The 16,738-nt window shown below is 46.4% G+C and overlaps 1 protein-coding gene across 4 annotated transcripts in view; it reads right to left on the minus strand.

Annotated features, from left to right (window-relative positions):
* Positions 1-4,623: 4,623 nt before the first annotated feature.
* CTCF (CCCTC-binding factor) overlaps positions 4,624-16,738 on the minus strand; it is a 50,395-nt gene continuing 38,280 nt past the window's right edge. For 3 of the 4 annotated variants that reach the window (XM_055146396.1, XM_055146399.1, XM_055146398.1), the window contains 4 exons: positions 16,288-16,470; positions 14,472-14,607; positions 7,366-7,527; positions 4,624-6,119 (listed from right to left, as the gene is read on the minus strand). In XM_055146396.1, the coding sequence (XP_055002371.1) occupies positions 5,938-6,119; positions 7,366-7,527; positions 14,472-14,607; positions 16,288-16,470 (663 nt within the window). In that variant the 3' untranslated portion in view covers positions 4,624-5,937. The remainder of the gene's footprint in view (positions 6,120-7,365; positions 7,528-14,471; positions 14,608-16,287; positions 16,471-16,738) is intronic. The other variant, XM_055146397.1, reaches the window with a different exon arrangement.

Raw genomic sequence — 16,738 nt, forward strand, 5'->3', positions numbered from 1 at the left:
CAAGGTCTTTTGAGACACACAAAGTTTTCACTTTTCAGTGGTTCAGTCCCATTCAGGATCCTCAGGGCAGCCTTCCACTTAAGGCCTTAATTTCCAAGACTTGGGGTCACAGTGAATTGTCAATTCATGAGCTGAGGCCAGGTACATGGGGATCTTGCATGTCCACATTCTCACAGCTGGAGTTTGGGGGGCCAGGAATTATGGGGTAGAGAGCAGCTCTGATTTGGGGACATCTATCAAAGGCTGGAATCAAGTGGAAAACAGAAGCTCAACAGAACAGACCCAGGAGTCAGCTGAGAAGCTGCTGAAAGTTTCCTGCAAACAGACAAGAGGCTGCTCTGCTGCTGCCGGGTTGAATGGAGAGTTCAGGATGCAAGACTACACAGAATCCATAAGAATTTTTTTTTTCCTTTTGGGTCACACCCGGTGATGCACAGGGGTTACTCTTGGCTCTGCACTCAGAAATTACTCCTGGCTGTGCTCAGGGGACCATATGGGATGCTGGGAATCGAACTCAGGTCGGCCGAGTGCAAGGCAGAAACCCTACCCGCTGTGCTATTGCTCCAGCCCCGTAAGAGGTTTTAAGCCCCAGTAAGGTTTTAAGACCTTACTGCTCAGATACTCAGTAGGGCTAAGTGGTCAAGGAAGGATCCAGGGGCCATAGAGATAGCACAGGGGGTAAGATACTTACCTTGCATGTAGTTGATCCAGATTTGATCCCTGGCACTGCATGTGGAACCCCCAGCCATGTCAGGAGTGACCCCTGAGCACAGAGCCTGGAATAAGCCCTTGAATACACTGGGTGTGGCCCCAAAACTACACCCCCCAGAAAAAATTATAAAGGCAGATTGCCTAGTCCTGATTCCAACTACCAGTTATTTGGCACTGAATGAATTACTGAACCTTTCTGTATTTCCAGAGCCTTTTTTTTTTTTTCTCCCCTCCACATCTAGAGATGCCCAAGGGTTACTCCTGGCTCTGCACTCAGGAATTACTCCTGGATCTGCACTCAGGAATTACTCCTGATGGTGCTTGGGGACCATATGGGATGCTGAGGATTGAACCAGGGTTGGTTGCATGCAAGGCAAGCACCCTACCTGCTGTACTTCGCTGTACTTTGCATTGGCCTCAGAGCCTGTTTTGTAAACTAGAGCAATGCAAGTATCACTGTAGGGTTAGATATATTTATTAAGTGCTTGCAACAATGGACACTTCCATTTGCCATGTCTGCCATGGCACCCTAGGACTCTAGCAGAGGTGATAAAAAATTTACTTTGGGGTCGAAGTGATAGCACGGTGGGTAGGGCGTTTGTTTTCCTTGTACGCGGGTGACCCTGGTTTGATCTCTGGCATCCCATATGGTTCCCCGAGCACCACCAGGAGTAAAATCTAAGTGCAGAGCCAGGAGTAACTCCCAAGTATCGCCAGGTGTGACCCCAAAAGCGCCTCCCCCCAAAATAAAAGAAAATAAAACCCACTTTATTGGACTAAGCATGACAGGGAAGAGAAATAAGAGGGAATGGCTGCCCAAGGGTTAGAGTTACTCCTTGGGCAGAAGGACCGAGGCCAGTGGCCACACTCTGGGGCATTAGGACCTGTGTGTGGTTGAGTACAAGGGGAAGAGGAGGTGGGCATCAGCGTAAGGACCAGGACAAGAACGCTGGCTCAGAACTCCAGAATGCAGCGAGGAAACAAGGTAATTGCTATCGAGGCCATGTGCAAGGGACTCCTCTCCTCTAAAAGCTGGTGACTGGAGAGGGGTAGGTCTTCAACTTGTTCGGGCCTGTCTCTGTTCTATACAGCATGCCACCCCGTAGTCACTCAGGAAATGCTGAAAGCTATGAGGGCTAAGCTCTGCCTGCTCCAGGGAACACAGAATGACAGCCAGGCTGCACCTCCCAGGGAGGCCACCAGGCTCCCCTCTGCTGCATTGAGCCGATCCTGACCAAGCGCAGATGGTCTGAGATGCTTGCTGCGCGGCAGCAGAGGCTGCATGAAGCTAGCCCAGAAGAGAAACGGAAACCCGCTATTTCTTCCCTCCGGATCCACTGGTTTAACAGGGAAAGGTGCTGCAGGCTCAACCGTTCTCTCCTGAAGGCACACAGGAAGTCACGTGGGCTATGCACCAGGGACTCCCTTTTCAGTATTTTCTTATTTTTGGATGGGGGTTAGGGGATGGGCACCCTAGCTGTGGTCAGGGATCACTCATGATTTGGCCTCTTTCAAGTGATGTCCCTACCCACTGGTTCTCTCCAGTCCTCTCTCTTCAACCTTTAATTCCACCAAGTCACTTTTGTTCTTTTTCTTTTTCTTTTTTTGCTTTTTGGGTCACACCCGGCGATGCTCAGGGCTGACTCCTGGCTCTGCACTCAGGAATCACTCCTGGCAGTGCTTGGGAGACCATATGGGATGCTGGGAATAGAACCCGGGTTGGCCGCGTGCAAGGCAAACGCCCTACCCACTGTACTATTGTTCCAGCCCGTTCTTGGTTTTTGGGCCAATTAACCTGGTAGGCTCATGGACCTTATGGGGTAGTGGGGATTGAACCTAGTAGGCTGTGTGTATGGAAAACATACCCACTGTAGTATCTTTCTAGACCCAGAATATCACATTTCTTTTTTGTGCTCCATTCCCATTAAATATGTCACTGTCACTGTCATCCCGTTCCTCATTTATTTGCTCACACGGGCACCAGTAACATCTCCATTGTGACACGTTACTATTTTTGGCATATCGAATACACCATGGGTAGCTTGCCAGGCTCTGCCATGTGGACGAGATACGCCCAGTAGCTTGCCAGGTTCTCAGAGAGGGGAGGAATCAAACCCGGGTTGGCCGCGTGCAAGGTAAATGCCCTACCCGCTGTGCTATCACTCCAGCCCTATTAAACCCTGGTTCGAATCCAAGTCATGGCAGGGACTTGCTATTGAGGTGTTACACCTGAGCCTTTTCCAACCCACCAATGCTCATTAAACATGAACCCATGTGTTTTTTCGGGGGTTGGGGATGAAGCAATGGTTTTTACTGAATGGAATAGTTTACTTAGATATTAAGGGAGGGGCCTGAGTGATGGTAAAGCAGGTAGGACATTTGCCTTGCACACCCAGGTTTGATCTTAGGCATCCCATAGGGTCCTGTGAGTCCACCAGGAGTAACTCCTAAGTCCAGAGCCAGGAGTGAGCCATCAGCAGTGACAGGGGGCTGGGCTTCTCCACAGTGGAAAAAAAGGAAAGAAACAGAAACAAGCAAGGAGGACTCTTCAAGGGCTATGGGCATGAAGAGCAAGCCTGAACCCACCTTTACACTTCTAAGTTACTTGAATGAGAAATATTTCGATTAAGACATGTCTCTCCTGTTTGGAAGATTTTTCTCTCCCCCTCCCGCCTCCCCGCTTTCCGGCCCTACTCATCTGTGTTCAGGAATCACTGATGCTTGGGGAACCATATGCAGGTGCGAGGGACTGAACCCGAGTCTGTGGTATACAAAGGTGTTGACCTTACCCATTGAACTTAAATTTCATGAGTTTTGTGCCTGCTAAAACGTTCTTAGGAACTTGGTGTTGAGCTGTACAGGACCACATGCAGCAGCCTCAGGCCAATAAGAGCATTAGTCCATGGAGTCAACTGCCTGGGTGAATTCCAAGGCCCTGATGTGGCTTTTCCTGAGAGATCCAACACACTAACTACACAAACCAGGCAAAGGCTACACTCATTCTTGTTTTTTCAGTTTTTGCTGAAAACTGCTAAGTTGGAATATTGGCTTAAAAAACAGAAAAAACCTTACAGGGCCAAGGAGTTCAAAGGGTTGGAAGCACATACCTGACAGCAGAGCCCAGGCTGATCTCCAGCACATGGACCCTGAGCTTTAGGTAAAGCCCATGTGCAGACCTAGAGCACGGCTGGATGTAATTATAAATACAAAATACTCCCCAAATAACTGTAATTAGTGGCGAAACTTTCACCGGCTTGCCAGAGTAATGGGCCCAAACGGCCAAGAGCAGCTGGGGATTTCCCTCAGGCACACTCCCCACGGCACTGCAAGGGACCTGATCCGTGCATCCCCCCTGCAGAGGACTGGAAGAAGCTTGTCAGCGGAGCCTGAGATAGGCTGGTCCCCTACACTCGGCAGAGCCCAGATACTAATTCCAGTTTCCCCAAAGCAGAGATCCTGAGGGAAGAGATGCTTTTTTGGGAGAAAGAGTAGGGTTTGGGCCACACCCAGCAGTGTTCAGGGGGCCATGTGGGGTCCCAGGGACTGAGCCTGGTCGGCTGCATGCAGGATAAGCATCCTATCACTGTACCCTGGCTCTTCCCTGGACAGTGCCCCTCATTCATTCATTCATTCATTCATTCAATCTGAAGCTCTGTGGCTCAGCTGCTGCTCCCTGGGGCACCCACAATGGAATGGGGGGATGTGGGGGATGCTTGAACAATCTCTACTTACACCCACTTCCAGGAAGTGGACACTTGGCAGGGTGCATGCACTATCTGATCACCTGCCAGATCAACCCTGCCAAGGTCAAAGGAAAAGGCCGTCCCAGAACACCAGGCGAAAGTCTGCACTTGTCTGTGGCTGCGAGGTCAGTCCCCTGCTCAAGAGGCACAAATCACACAAGGCTGCGTGTTTGGAGCACTGGTTAATCCGTTATGATTTATTAGCTGTACAGCAGCAGATCCTCCTCCCCAGCTCTCAACCCCATTACATATTTTATTATAGGTCTCATGTTGGCATCCTAAAATAATGAAAAATATCACACAGTACAGCTAAGTACAAAATGCATCAACCTAGAGTCTGATAGCTAACTGATGGCTCTCTTAAAAAGCAATACACAGAAGAAAAGTGAAATCAGTAAGACTGAGGTTCTCTAAAAAACACATTTTAAACGTGACAGTTCATGTGCAAGAATCACTTTTTAGTTGGTTTTGCTTCACATCATCATTTTTTTTTTTTTTGGGAAGATCCAAAGATTAAATTACTGACCTAGTAAAATTTTCTGGCCCAGCTTTTCAGGGCTGCTGTGACCCACTCATAATCACCCTCCTGCTTTAACAAAGGATTTATTTATTTATAAAACACAAATTTGAGCTACAAATAGAGCAAAGAAAATGCTGATGGGAAATCATAACTGAAAGTTAATTGTACAAGGTTCCAATGCTGGCTCCATGGGCTGGAATCACGGTCGTCCAGTGGGTGTCCGTCCCAGCGGCAGCAGTCTGGGTGCTCTCCTGCTACATGATTGGGATCCAATTCCTTGTCAACATTGACACACTACAAGAGTCTGTGGTAACTTAATTTGCAAGTAATTAAAATGCTGGGTTTTCTTACACTGCACTTCTTTTCAACCTCTTAATTAATGGAAAAGATTAAAATGTAAAAAAAGTTATTTACAAGCTTGACCATACCAGAAACTTTGCCCAGAAAGAGGCAAAGTCTTCAGGACAGAAACTGATCGTAGCATGCCATACTACTGGTGTGCAGCTGACTCCGAGCAAAAGGAGTCAGGGAAAAGCAAAAGCAAAAACCAATTTACAATTCTAAGTCCTTCCCAAGTCTGCATTTACAATTAAAAACTCTCCTGGGAAGACCATAGAACTCTGGGAAACCTGGTAGCCATTCTGGAGTGGTTTACCGTAGTAGGAGAGAGCGCTTGATGTCTGTTTCCATCCGAGAAACCAGTTAGGCGTCAACACTGTCCTCAGCACTTCACAGTAAACCCTCAGGGACTCAGAACATTCCATGATTTGCTAACATCAAACAGCAAGTTCTAGTTAAATCACATTTTTCTAACATCATCCTTGGAGTTTTAGTTCTCAGTATGTTTGGTAAAATGGTGTAAAATGATGCTTTTCCCAAAGCCAAAAGAAAGAGGGAAACAAATTAAACTGAGGGCCGTTTAAACACAGCCCAGAGCAGTCCGGGAAAGGAGAGGCCCTGCCATCACCGGTCCATCATGCTGAGGATCATCTCAGGCGTGAGGTCTCCATTGGGGGCGTCTGTTGCAGCCGGCTGGGCCTCCTCCTCGCCCTCCGCAGGCTCTGCATCTGGCTCTTTTTTGACTTCAACTATAATGTTCTCAATTGCACCTGTATTCTGATCTTCAACCTGAATGATGGCTGTTGCTGGCAGAAAAGGGGAAAGCAAAAACAAAAACCCAAAACTCTGTTATGTGAATGCAAGGGTTTTCAGATTTGACACAAAACAGATGTCAGCAATACAAGAAAGCCTTAGTAGTTAAACAGAAACCCAGTAAAAAGAGAATTTAATAACCTGTAATATGGCCATTTGGATGCCTCAATATTCTGAAAACTATTGAATAATAGTGACATTAATGTTCCCAGACTAAAAGCACATATTAAAAGCATGAGTCTTGGGGGCTGGAGCGATAGCACAGTGGGTAGGGCATCCGCCTTGCATGCAGTCGACCCAGGTTCAATTCCCAGCATCCCGTATGGTCCTCCACCAGAAGTACCCCTAGGCATCACCGGGTGTGACCCAAAAAGCAATAAATAAAAATAAATAAATGTCAGTTCGGTTAAAAAAAAAATAAAAAAGAGCATGAGTCTTATCCTTACGTCACAAACATAGAGTCTATGAGAACGGGAGAGAGACTAAGGACACTGCAGTGGGTGCTGTTGGTTCCTTCTATTTATTATTTTTAGGTCATAGCCCTGTGGTGCTTGGGGGAGTCCTGTGGTGTCAGGGCCTGAAGCTGAAGCAGGGAGGGCTCCATGCAAGGCAAGTCCCTAAATCCCTGCTACTATCTTTGAGGGCCCTGAAATTTGGCATTTTGGGGCTTGACTGATAATATAGTGGATAGGGTGTTTGCTTCAGTCCAGGATTCACTCCCTAGCACATGGTCTCCTGAATCCACCAGGAAGTGATTCCTGAGCACAGAGTCAGGAGTAAGTTCTGAGCACAGTCAGGTGTGACCCCAAAACTGGAAAAAAAAATTGGCATTTTGGGGTGGAGAGATAGCTCAACAGGCTTAAGCGCGAGCTGCTTTGCACAAAGAGGCCTGGCTTAACGCCCAGCATTGCACGATCCCTATGCATTGCCAGGAGCGACCTGAGCACTGAGGCCAGAGTAGTCTGAGAACAACTGGGTGTGACTTTGCCTGTTTTAAAAAACTCTCCTACATAGACAGAAGAACAGAAGCACCCTTCCACTCTGGACTGATGGGCAACAGAACTCAAGATTTCATCAGATGTTCCCCAGTCAAGACAGAAATATCGCTTCCTGAGTTTGTTCTCAGCATGACCATGATTTGTTCTCATGGCTTAGTTCCCATCTTCCCAAGGAACAGGACCCGTCTGGCTCCCCCACCTGCCGGGAGACAATGCCAACCGACGGAGCTGAGCAACTTACGCTGGGTCTGTTTGGGCTGGTTGGTTCTGCCAGGGGGGCGTCCTCTCCGCTTCTTGGCGGGCGGTGGGGCTGGGGTCACAGGCTGGGGCTCTGGCTCGGGTTCTATTTCCACAGCAGGCTCCTCCTCATCCTCATTGTCATCCAAGTCTGGCTCAGCATTTTCTTCTCATGAAATCAGGAAGAATAGATGGTAGAACAAAAAGAGTGGAAGAAAAAAAAAAACACACACAACACAATCACATATTCTGTGAAGTCTTATGCACGTTCATTACTAAAAGTTTACTTTAAAAATGTTTTTGCTGGAATTTTTTGCTATATTTACAACTGACATTAATAGTAAATGATACTGTGCACAATTAATAGAACAATATGAATACTAGTATTTGTACTTGATAGATGATAGATGCTAGCTTTTACTTTTTTGGGGGAAAGCGTTAAACACTAAAATGCTGAGTTCCAAATTCTAAGAGACAATCAACTCTCTCTTAATACCAGTTCTATAAATGAGCCATAAATGTCTAAACTGAAAATAACACAAATGCCCCCTCCATCTATTACACAAAGAAGAGTCCGGTTATTAAGTCACTGAGACAAACGTTGGAAATGTGATCCTATTTGAGCAAGGAAGGTGTGTTTCTTATGGAGCAAGAGCCTCAGCAGTGCTCAGGCTCTGTGCTCAAGGATTATTCCCAGTAATGCGTAGGGAATCACATGCATTGCCAGGGACTGAGCCCGAGATGGCCACAGGCAAGGCAAGTGCCTTACCACTGTACTTTTTTTTTTTTTTTCCTTTTTGGGTCATGTCCGGCGATGCACAGGGGTTACTCCTGGCTCTGCACTCAGGAACTACCCCTGGCAGTGCTCAAGGGACCATATGGGATGCTGGGAATCGAACCTGGGTCGGCCGTGTGCAAGGGCAAATGCCCTATTCCCTGTGCTATTGCTCCAGCCCCATCACTGTACTCTTGCTCCACCTCACTGCTGGAGTTTAAGATCAGTTTCTCATCCAGAAGCCACATTGCTAATGTGGGATCCCGGAATATTCTAAGGGAAACACAGATGATTACATAGGGGTCACTGTACCAGACTAGGAGGATAGGGGAATGATAGGAAGGAAACAATGTTGGTGTTGGAAGGAGCATGGCTGGAAGAATAACTGAGAAACACTGTTTTAGACTATTACTGATGGGATTTTTTGTTTTGTTTTTTTGGGCCACACCTGGCAATGCTCAGGGTTTACTTATAACTTTGTGCTCAGGGCACCATATGGATGCCAGGGATCAAACCCAGGTTAGTTGCGTGTGAGGTAAGTGTCCTGCCCTCTGTACTATCTTTCACAGTTAGGTGGTAGTTTTGTTTTTGTTATCTGTTTTTGGGCCACACCCAATAGTAAGCAAGGCACTTGCCCCTAGATGGGATTTTTCAAAGTCAAGTTTGGAGACATAACTTAATATCTAGTTATAACAGGCTCAATGGGTTATCTTCTCTCTTTTTTGTTGGGGGGTGCTGTACCTAGTGGTGCTTGGGGGACCATATGAACTGCTAGGGACCAAACCTGGGTTGACTCCAAGCAAAACAAGCACTTTACACACTACTATCACTCTGGTCCCTATTTATTTATTTTTTTGCTTTTTGGGTCACACCTGGCGATGCACAGAGGTCACTCCTGGCTCATGCACTCAGGAATCACCCCTGGCGGTGCTCAGGGGACCATATGGGATGCTGGGATTCGAACCCGGGTCGGCCGCGTGCAAGGCAAACGCCCTACCCACTGTGCTATCACTCCAGCCCGGTCCCTATTTAAAGAAAAATAATTTTCTGTTTTGGGGTCACACCTGGAGGTATTCAGGGCTTACTCCTGGCAGGTTCAGGAAACCATATGCAATACCAGAGATCCAATCTGGGTCAGCCACATGCAAGGTGAGTGCACCAGGCCCGTTTAAAAAAAAATAAGGGCTGGGGCTGGAGCAATAGCACAGCGGGCAGGGCGTTTGCCTTGCACGCGGCCGACCCGGGTTCGAATCCCAGCATCCCATATGGTCCCCCGAGCACCGCTAGGAGTGATTCCTGAGTGCACAAGCCAGGAGTAATCCCTGTGCATTGCCGGGTGTGGGCCCCCCCAAAAAAAATAGGGGCCATCTCGTTCATGGCATTAGGCCTGTCAGTGCCAAGAAGCACCAGGGCAGACTCTGTGCATGCTATACCAAAGCTCTACCATTTGAGCTATCTTCCTGGACTTCCATGGGTTATTCTTTTTTTTTTTTTTTTCTCTTTTGGGTCACACCCGGCCATGCACAGGGGTTACTCCTGGCTCTGCACTCAGGAATTACCCCTGGCGGTGCTCAGGGGACCACATGGGATGCTGGGATTTGAACTCGGATCGGCCGCGTGCAAGGCAAACGCCCTACCCGCTGTGCTATCTCTCCAGCCCCCACCATGGGTTATTCTTAATTGTCTGCCTTCTCCCTTACACCATACTTACACAAACAGAAAGGAAACCTTCTTGTAGGGAGATGGAGAGGCTGAGTGTCCTAAACCTCTTACTAAGTACCTGACCTGGGACAGTGACGTCAGCTTCCTCTGCTGTTGTTATCTCTAAAGCACTCCCAACTTTTTAGTGACATGGGAAGCAAAAGGGTTCGGGTAACACATGCAATCAAGCCCTGCAATTTGCACTGTACTACACAGTTATTTACACTGTACATCACAACTTAAAACTTCTCCATTAGGGTTGGACTGACAGTACAGGAGGTAGGGTGCCAGTGCTGCACTTGGCTGACCCGAGATTGATCCCCGGCAGCCCTAATGGTCCCCTGAGCACTGCCAGCACTGCCAGGAACGATCACTGGTCACAGAGCCAAGGATAAGCCTGAGCACGGTTGGGTGTGGCCCCAAAACAAAAAAAGAATTCTCCATTATTCCATTTAGATTGCATTACTTCATCTTTGGGGGGCAAAAAAAAAGCGAGAAGCTGGGTGATCTGTGAGGTATATAACTAAGCCTCAGCAGGTGGAATTCAGACCTCTGCCCCCAGAGGCTGGAGTGATAGCACACTGGGTATTGCCTTGCATGCAGCAGACCTGGTTCAACCCCCAATACCATACATAGTCCCCCAAGCACTGCCAGGTGTGATCCCTGAGCAGAGCCAGTCTAAGCCGTGAGCACCTTCGGGTATAGCAAAACAAACAAAAACCACCTTATTTAAAAATAAAAACAAAAAAACAAATCTCTGAACCCAGGCTATGACTGCTTTGCAGCACCTACTTGGCGAAGAGCTCGCTCTGCCACTTACGGCTGTGGCACAAATGTACCCTATCGGCCTTGTCTAAACAGCACAGGTTATGCACTTTCCTTTCTCTGAAACCCAATGTTTCAATTTAGAAACCTGTGGGTAAATGTCTCATCTTCAGGACAAAATGCCGTATTTGTCAAGTGACTGAAATCCTAAGTGGAAATGTGGGGAACACACCAGTACCTGGCAGTGTGTCAAGAACGAGATGCTTCCCTCCCTATTACTTATTCAAGCCCCTTATTGCTGAAGTTGGCCCAATGCCTAGAAAACGCAACAAATTTAGTCAGAACGTGGGGGAGGGGACAGGGAGGGAAGGAACAACACACAAAGATGGTTAATGGTCATGGGGTTATTAACTTGGAGACTTTTGGCAAAAAGCCTTGAGAGAGGTAACAGACATTGCTGGTCAGCTTCTGTAGATGACCAATAGGCAGAACCTCCAGGAGAGAACACTGTCGGAACAAGACCGAAGGCCCAGATTCCTCAGTGGAATTGACACATACTGGGTAAAAAACTCAGAACCAAACTGCTCTCCAGAGCAGCCGTACTGGAGGCAAGCGATGGAATTATAGAAACTTCTAGTGCCATGAATGGCTTCCTCAGAAACAAAGTGCCACTAGCGGAGTACAGTTAGGTGGTGAAGCCGTTCTTGTTGGGGGAATGAGACACAGAACTGAAAAGAGCAGCCCCCTTGCAAAGGTGATGAGGCACCTGGAAGCGCCACAGTGAAATACAACCAGTCCTCAAGCTTAAGGTATGTGTGGGTGTCTGGTGGTATCTGAGGCATACAAACATTCCTGAGCCCTTTCCAACATTTGTCAGTAATTACTGGGCTAAAGGGATTCAACAAAGGTTTTCTCAGTAGTTCTCAATTCAAAAGTAATTAAAAAAAATTGGAGGCCACCCAGTGATGTCCCAGAACCATATGCTGTGCAGAGGACAACGGGCTACAAGGCAAGTGTCTCAACCTATGTAACCATCTCTTTGGCCCTACAAACTGAAATTATTATTTATTTATTTATTGTTCCTTTTTGGCTCACACCCGGCAATGCTCAGGGGTTACTCAGGAACTGCTCCTGGTGGTGCTTGGGGGACCATATGGGATGCTGGGAATTGAACCCAGGTTGGCCGGGTGGAAGGCAAATGCCCTACCCGCTGTACTATTGCTCCAGCTCCCAAACGGACATTATTTAAATTTTACTTTTTGGTTTTTGGGCCACACCTAAAATGCTCAGGGGTTACTACTCCTGGCAGTGCTCAGGAGACCATGTGAGATGCTAGAGATCAAACCCAGGCTGGATGCGTGCAAGGCAATTTCCCTACCCACTCTCTCTCTAATCTCATTGAAAACTGACATTTTAAAGGCAGTGTTCACTTAAAACTCAGTAACTCAAATAGATACTATGTGCAATAGATTTTTCACTAAAAAATAGTAGCATGAAATGAATTCTTATCATGATAGCTTAGTGAATCACCCACAAAAAGTTAAATTCTAAGAGGTTCTGTTAAATAAAATAAAAATTAAAAGGATTGTTGCTACAGATATAAATATAAAAAACCTAGTCATTATGGCTGGAGAGATAGTATCGGGCAGGGCGTTTGCCTTGCTCATGGCCAACCTGGGTTCCTTCCCTAGCTCTCAAATGACCCCCCCAAGCACTCCCAGAATAATCCCCGAGTGCAGAGCCAGGAGTAAGCCCTGAACTCCAGCAAACATGACCAAAAAACCAGAACAAAACTTGCTCATAAAATGACTAAGTTCATGTTTACTTTTGGGGTACACCGAGCAGTACTCACGGCTTACCCCTGGCTCTGCACTCAGGGGTTGCTACTAGCAGTGCTCAGGGGGCTGAACCCGGATCTCGAATGTGCAAGGTAAAGGCCTTATCCATTGTGCTACCTCTCCAGCCCTCATGAGCAAGTTTTGTAAGAAAACAAGTAACTCAAGTTTCTTAAAAAAATGGGGAGGGGGAAAGAGTCTCTCTCAAGCCCACATTTCCCCTTGAACATGCACTTTTGAGGTCTTGCATTTTTCCCCGCTCTGGAGAAGTCTTATTTTCTCTTGACCATGTATTCCTTTCATTCTCTCCCCTCACATCTCTGTCACTTAATTCTTTTCAACAAAAACTATTTTGCTTCGGTGGAGTGATAGTACAGTGGGTAGTGTTTGCCTTGCATGCAGCTGACTTGGGCTCGATCCCCAGCATCCCATATGGTCCCCTGAGCACCACCTGGAATAATTCCTAAGTGCAGAGCCAAGAGTATTCCCTGAGTATTTCCGGGTATGATGCCTTCCGCCCCCCACCCTCAAAAACAAACAAACAAAAAAACACAATAAAACAAAACAATTTTGCTTCACAAAGAAAAAAGATTCTTTTGCTTTCTTGTCTGTTTGTGGGCCACTGGATGCTTGGGGGCTACTCCTGGCTCTGTGCTCAGGGAACCGTATGAGGTGCCAGAGTGGCCTTACCTCCTGTTCTATCTTTCCAGTCCACTATGTTCAATTCTTTTTTGTGGTGTTTTTGGTTTTGGGCCACACCCAACTGGTGCTGAGGGTTTATTCCTCGTAGGGAAGATTCAATTCTTTAAAATGACATTCTCTCCCCGTGATTTCTACTGAACAAGCAAAGCAGGAGATAAACACTGAGAAATGTATACTAGGCACCATCTACATAGTTTCTCTACTCCATTGGTGCTTTTGGAAAACGCACTCACAATACAAAACCTCTTAGAGCCTTTTCCATAAAGAACTTAATCTGGGGCTGGAGAGGTATCCAATGGGCTGAGCACATGTTCTCCTCATAGAAAGCCTGTATTTGATTCCTCAACTCCTAAGCACCACCAAACAAAAGCTTCAATCTATAGTAACAAATGTGTCTCTAGCTTGGTGCCAGTACTCCAATAATTCATGTTATAGAACCGAATAATCTGCAAAAAATTTGTATAATCAAATGTGACTCCTACATCACTAACACTTTTCTCCCTCCTTCTTCATGAGTTAAGCATTGCTAAATATCCCATCTGCCTCGATTTCATGACTAAAAGGCAAAATCCCAGTGTTGGGAACACGACTCAAGGGCTTCAGTATGTTCTGCATGCCAGAGGCTGGGTTGGATCCCTAGTGCCGTATGGTTCTGAGTAGACGAGAAGCAACCCCTGAGGACTCAGCTAGGAGCAGCCGCTGAGCACTGTTGGCTGTTGTCCAAAACCAAAACCATGGAGGAGTGTGGGGGAAGACAACCCCTCAGAGCATCAAAGGTAAGAAAACAGGCAGTTTTGAATTACAAATGAAAAGATTAAGGGAGGAAGAGAAAGGCTAACCTTCGAGGATTTGATCAACACATCTCAAGGCTAGGCTGCCAGGCAGTCAAACCAGAAGTTGGTCAAGATGCTTAAGCAACCTTCTTCATGTCCATTAGATTCATTGCTCAAATCTAAACCAGCTTCCTAAATGTAAAAGTTATGAACATAGAAAAGAAACTCTGCTGGCCTTAAAATATCAGTAATCTGAGCAAAATGAGAAAATATATTAATTTTCCTTTAGTTATAATGAAGTGTGAAAATTTTTTGTGAAAACAATTATTAAGCAATGGAATGTCATGAGGGAAAAAAGAAAAATTGTGCCAGGAAGAAACTTAACTGCTGCTGGAAACATGTACAGTTATCAATGTAAAGTCTGAGGGTTAAAGAAAGAATGACAGACCAAAAAAAAGAATGACAGGCATAGCTCTACATCCCAACAGTATGTATATATACTGAAAGCTGGACACCAAAACTTGCCATGTGCAACTAAAGCAAGAAACAAGTCACTTACCACTGTCAGAGGAGTCTTCTTTTTTAGAACGCATCTTTCGTTTCCTTCCGCGTTTACTCTTCTTTGTTTCTCCTCCATTTTCCCCTTCTACACCATCTGGACCAGCACAATTATCAGCATGTCTTGCCATGGTATTCTAATAAAAGGAACAAAAATCCTTTCATATTAATAAAAAAGATCAGTGCTGGAGAGAGGAGACGTGTTAAGACACCTCACATGTGAGGCCTGGGTGGATTTCTGATGTGTTTGCGCACATATACTCACAGAGACACATCAAAATAGGAAGTTCTTTCTGTTTTAGTTTAATAAAACAAAACACGTTGAGTTATCTAAATTAAGTCTGAACGTTCTCTATCTGCTAAGTACATCCTGAACACTCTCCATTTAAGGGAGATGGTCTCAAATCTGGCGGTGGAGGGCAGGATGAGACTGGGTTCAGCAGTTGGCACAAAGAGACAGGAGGGGAGAATCAGGGCAGTTTCCTGTCCTGAACAGATCTATTTAAAGTTACTGAGGGCTGGGATGTAACTCAGCAGTAGGGTGCTTGTCTTGCATGGGTGAGGCCTAGGGTTTGGTTCCTGGCATCAAATAAATAAAATAAAGATACCAAGTTCCCTATCATGCTCATTAGTTGATAGAAAATCTCCAATGAGGATGAGCAACCCTCTCCAATGATACAGCATCTCTTTGCTGATCGTCTCAGTGGAAAACACTCCCCTACATTGCAGTGAAAGTTCAAGGAAACATTTTGTTTATGTGCGTGCATGTGTTAAGAATTAAAATTCACGGGGGGGGGAAGAAAAAAAAAGAATTAAAATTCATTTATTAGGGAAATGGGAGGAAAGAGAGACAGACATGCTCAACAGAGCACAGACTTCTTCAGAATGAAAGAAGTCGTAACAAGAGGGGGCTGGAGCAATAGCACAGTGGGTAGGGCATTTGCCTTGCAAGCGCCCGACCCGGGTTCAATTCTCAGCTTCCCATATGGTCCCCTGAGCACCTCCAGGGGTGATTCCTGAGTGCAGAGCCAGGAGTAACCCCTGTGCATTGCCAGGTGTGATCCAAAAAAGAAAAAAAAAAAAAAGTTGTAACAAGAATAAGTATGGTACAGATGTAGAGGCAAGAGCAGAACTACTACTGCAGGTGCAAGGCAAGTGGCCTACCTGGGTTTGATCCCCAGCATCCCAGGTGGTACCCTGAGTAACATCAGGAGTGATCCCTGAGTGCAGAGCCACGAAGCCACGAGTCAGCCCTAAGAAGAGCCAGATCTGACCCAAAACTTTTTTTTTTAAGAGGACCATACAAATATAGAGGTCCAAGAGAGAATACAGTGGATAAGAAAATGTGCTTTGCAAAGAGTCAACCTGGATTTAATCCTGGCACCACATTCAGACCCAGGAATAAACCCTGAGCACCACTGGGTCTGGCCATTTACCCCCCACCCTTCAAACCATCATATACACAAAAAAGACCACACAGGGATAAAAGTGGTTGTCTTGGGACTGGAGCGATAGCACAGCGGGTAGGGCATTTGTCTTGCATGCGGCCAACCCGGGTTTGATCCCCGGCATCCCATATGGTCCACTGCCAGGAATAATTCCTGAGTGCAAAGCCAGGAGTAACCCCTGTGCATCGCTGGGTGTGACCCCCCCCCCAAAAAAAAAGTGGTTGTCTTGATGCAGCTGACCCTGATTCTTTCCTGAACCTGCATGGTTCCCTGAGCATTACAGGGAACTAACCCAAGCACTGCCAGGTATAGACCAAAACAAAACAAAAAAGAAAAAAATGTTAAGATCAGTAATAAGCTTTGACTCACCCGGCGTGTAAATGTCTTCCCACACTTAGAACATACGAAGGCCGCAGGAACAAAGTTAGGATCATGGTAGCGTTTGAAGTGCATGTCGAGGAGCTGTTTCTGGCGGAAGGTCTTGTCGCAGTGGCTGCAGGCGTAAGGCTTCTCCCCGGTGTGGGTTCGCTTGTGCATGATCATGTGCCTCTCCTGAAAAGGTGTGAGGAACAGGAGTGTGTAGGTGAGGATAAGGCTTTAATCTCATTTGTGAAGCCTGCCAGAGACTGCATGGATGTGGCTGACAGGCTTCTTTCTCCTAGATTCTATGGTCAAATGAAAGTAATGTTAACTCCTTTATTAGGGTGCAAAACTGTTTTCATAAACCCTTGAATAGATTCCCACTGCTCTAGGGTTCCTTCTCCACATCACTCTGAAGTAGCAGGCTCTATGACCAGAACCATTTCTTCTCACAAGTCAT

This window comes from Sorex araneus, chromosome 8, assembly GCF_027595985.1.
Source record: "Sorex araneus isolate mSorAra2 chromosome 8, mSorAra2.pri, whole genome shotgun sequence".
Classification (NCBI taxonomy): domain Eukaryota; kingdom Metazoa; phylum Chordata; class Mammalia; order Eulipotyphla; family Soricidae; genus Sorex; species Sorex araneus.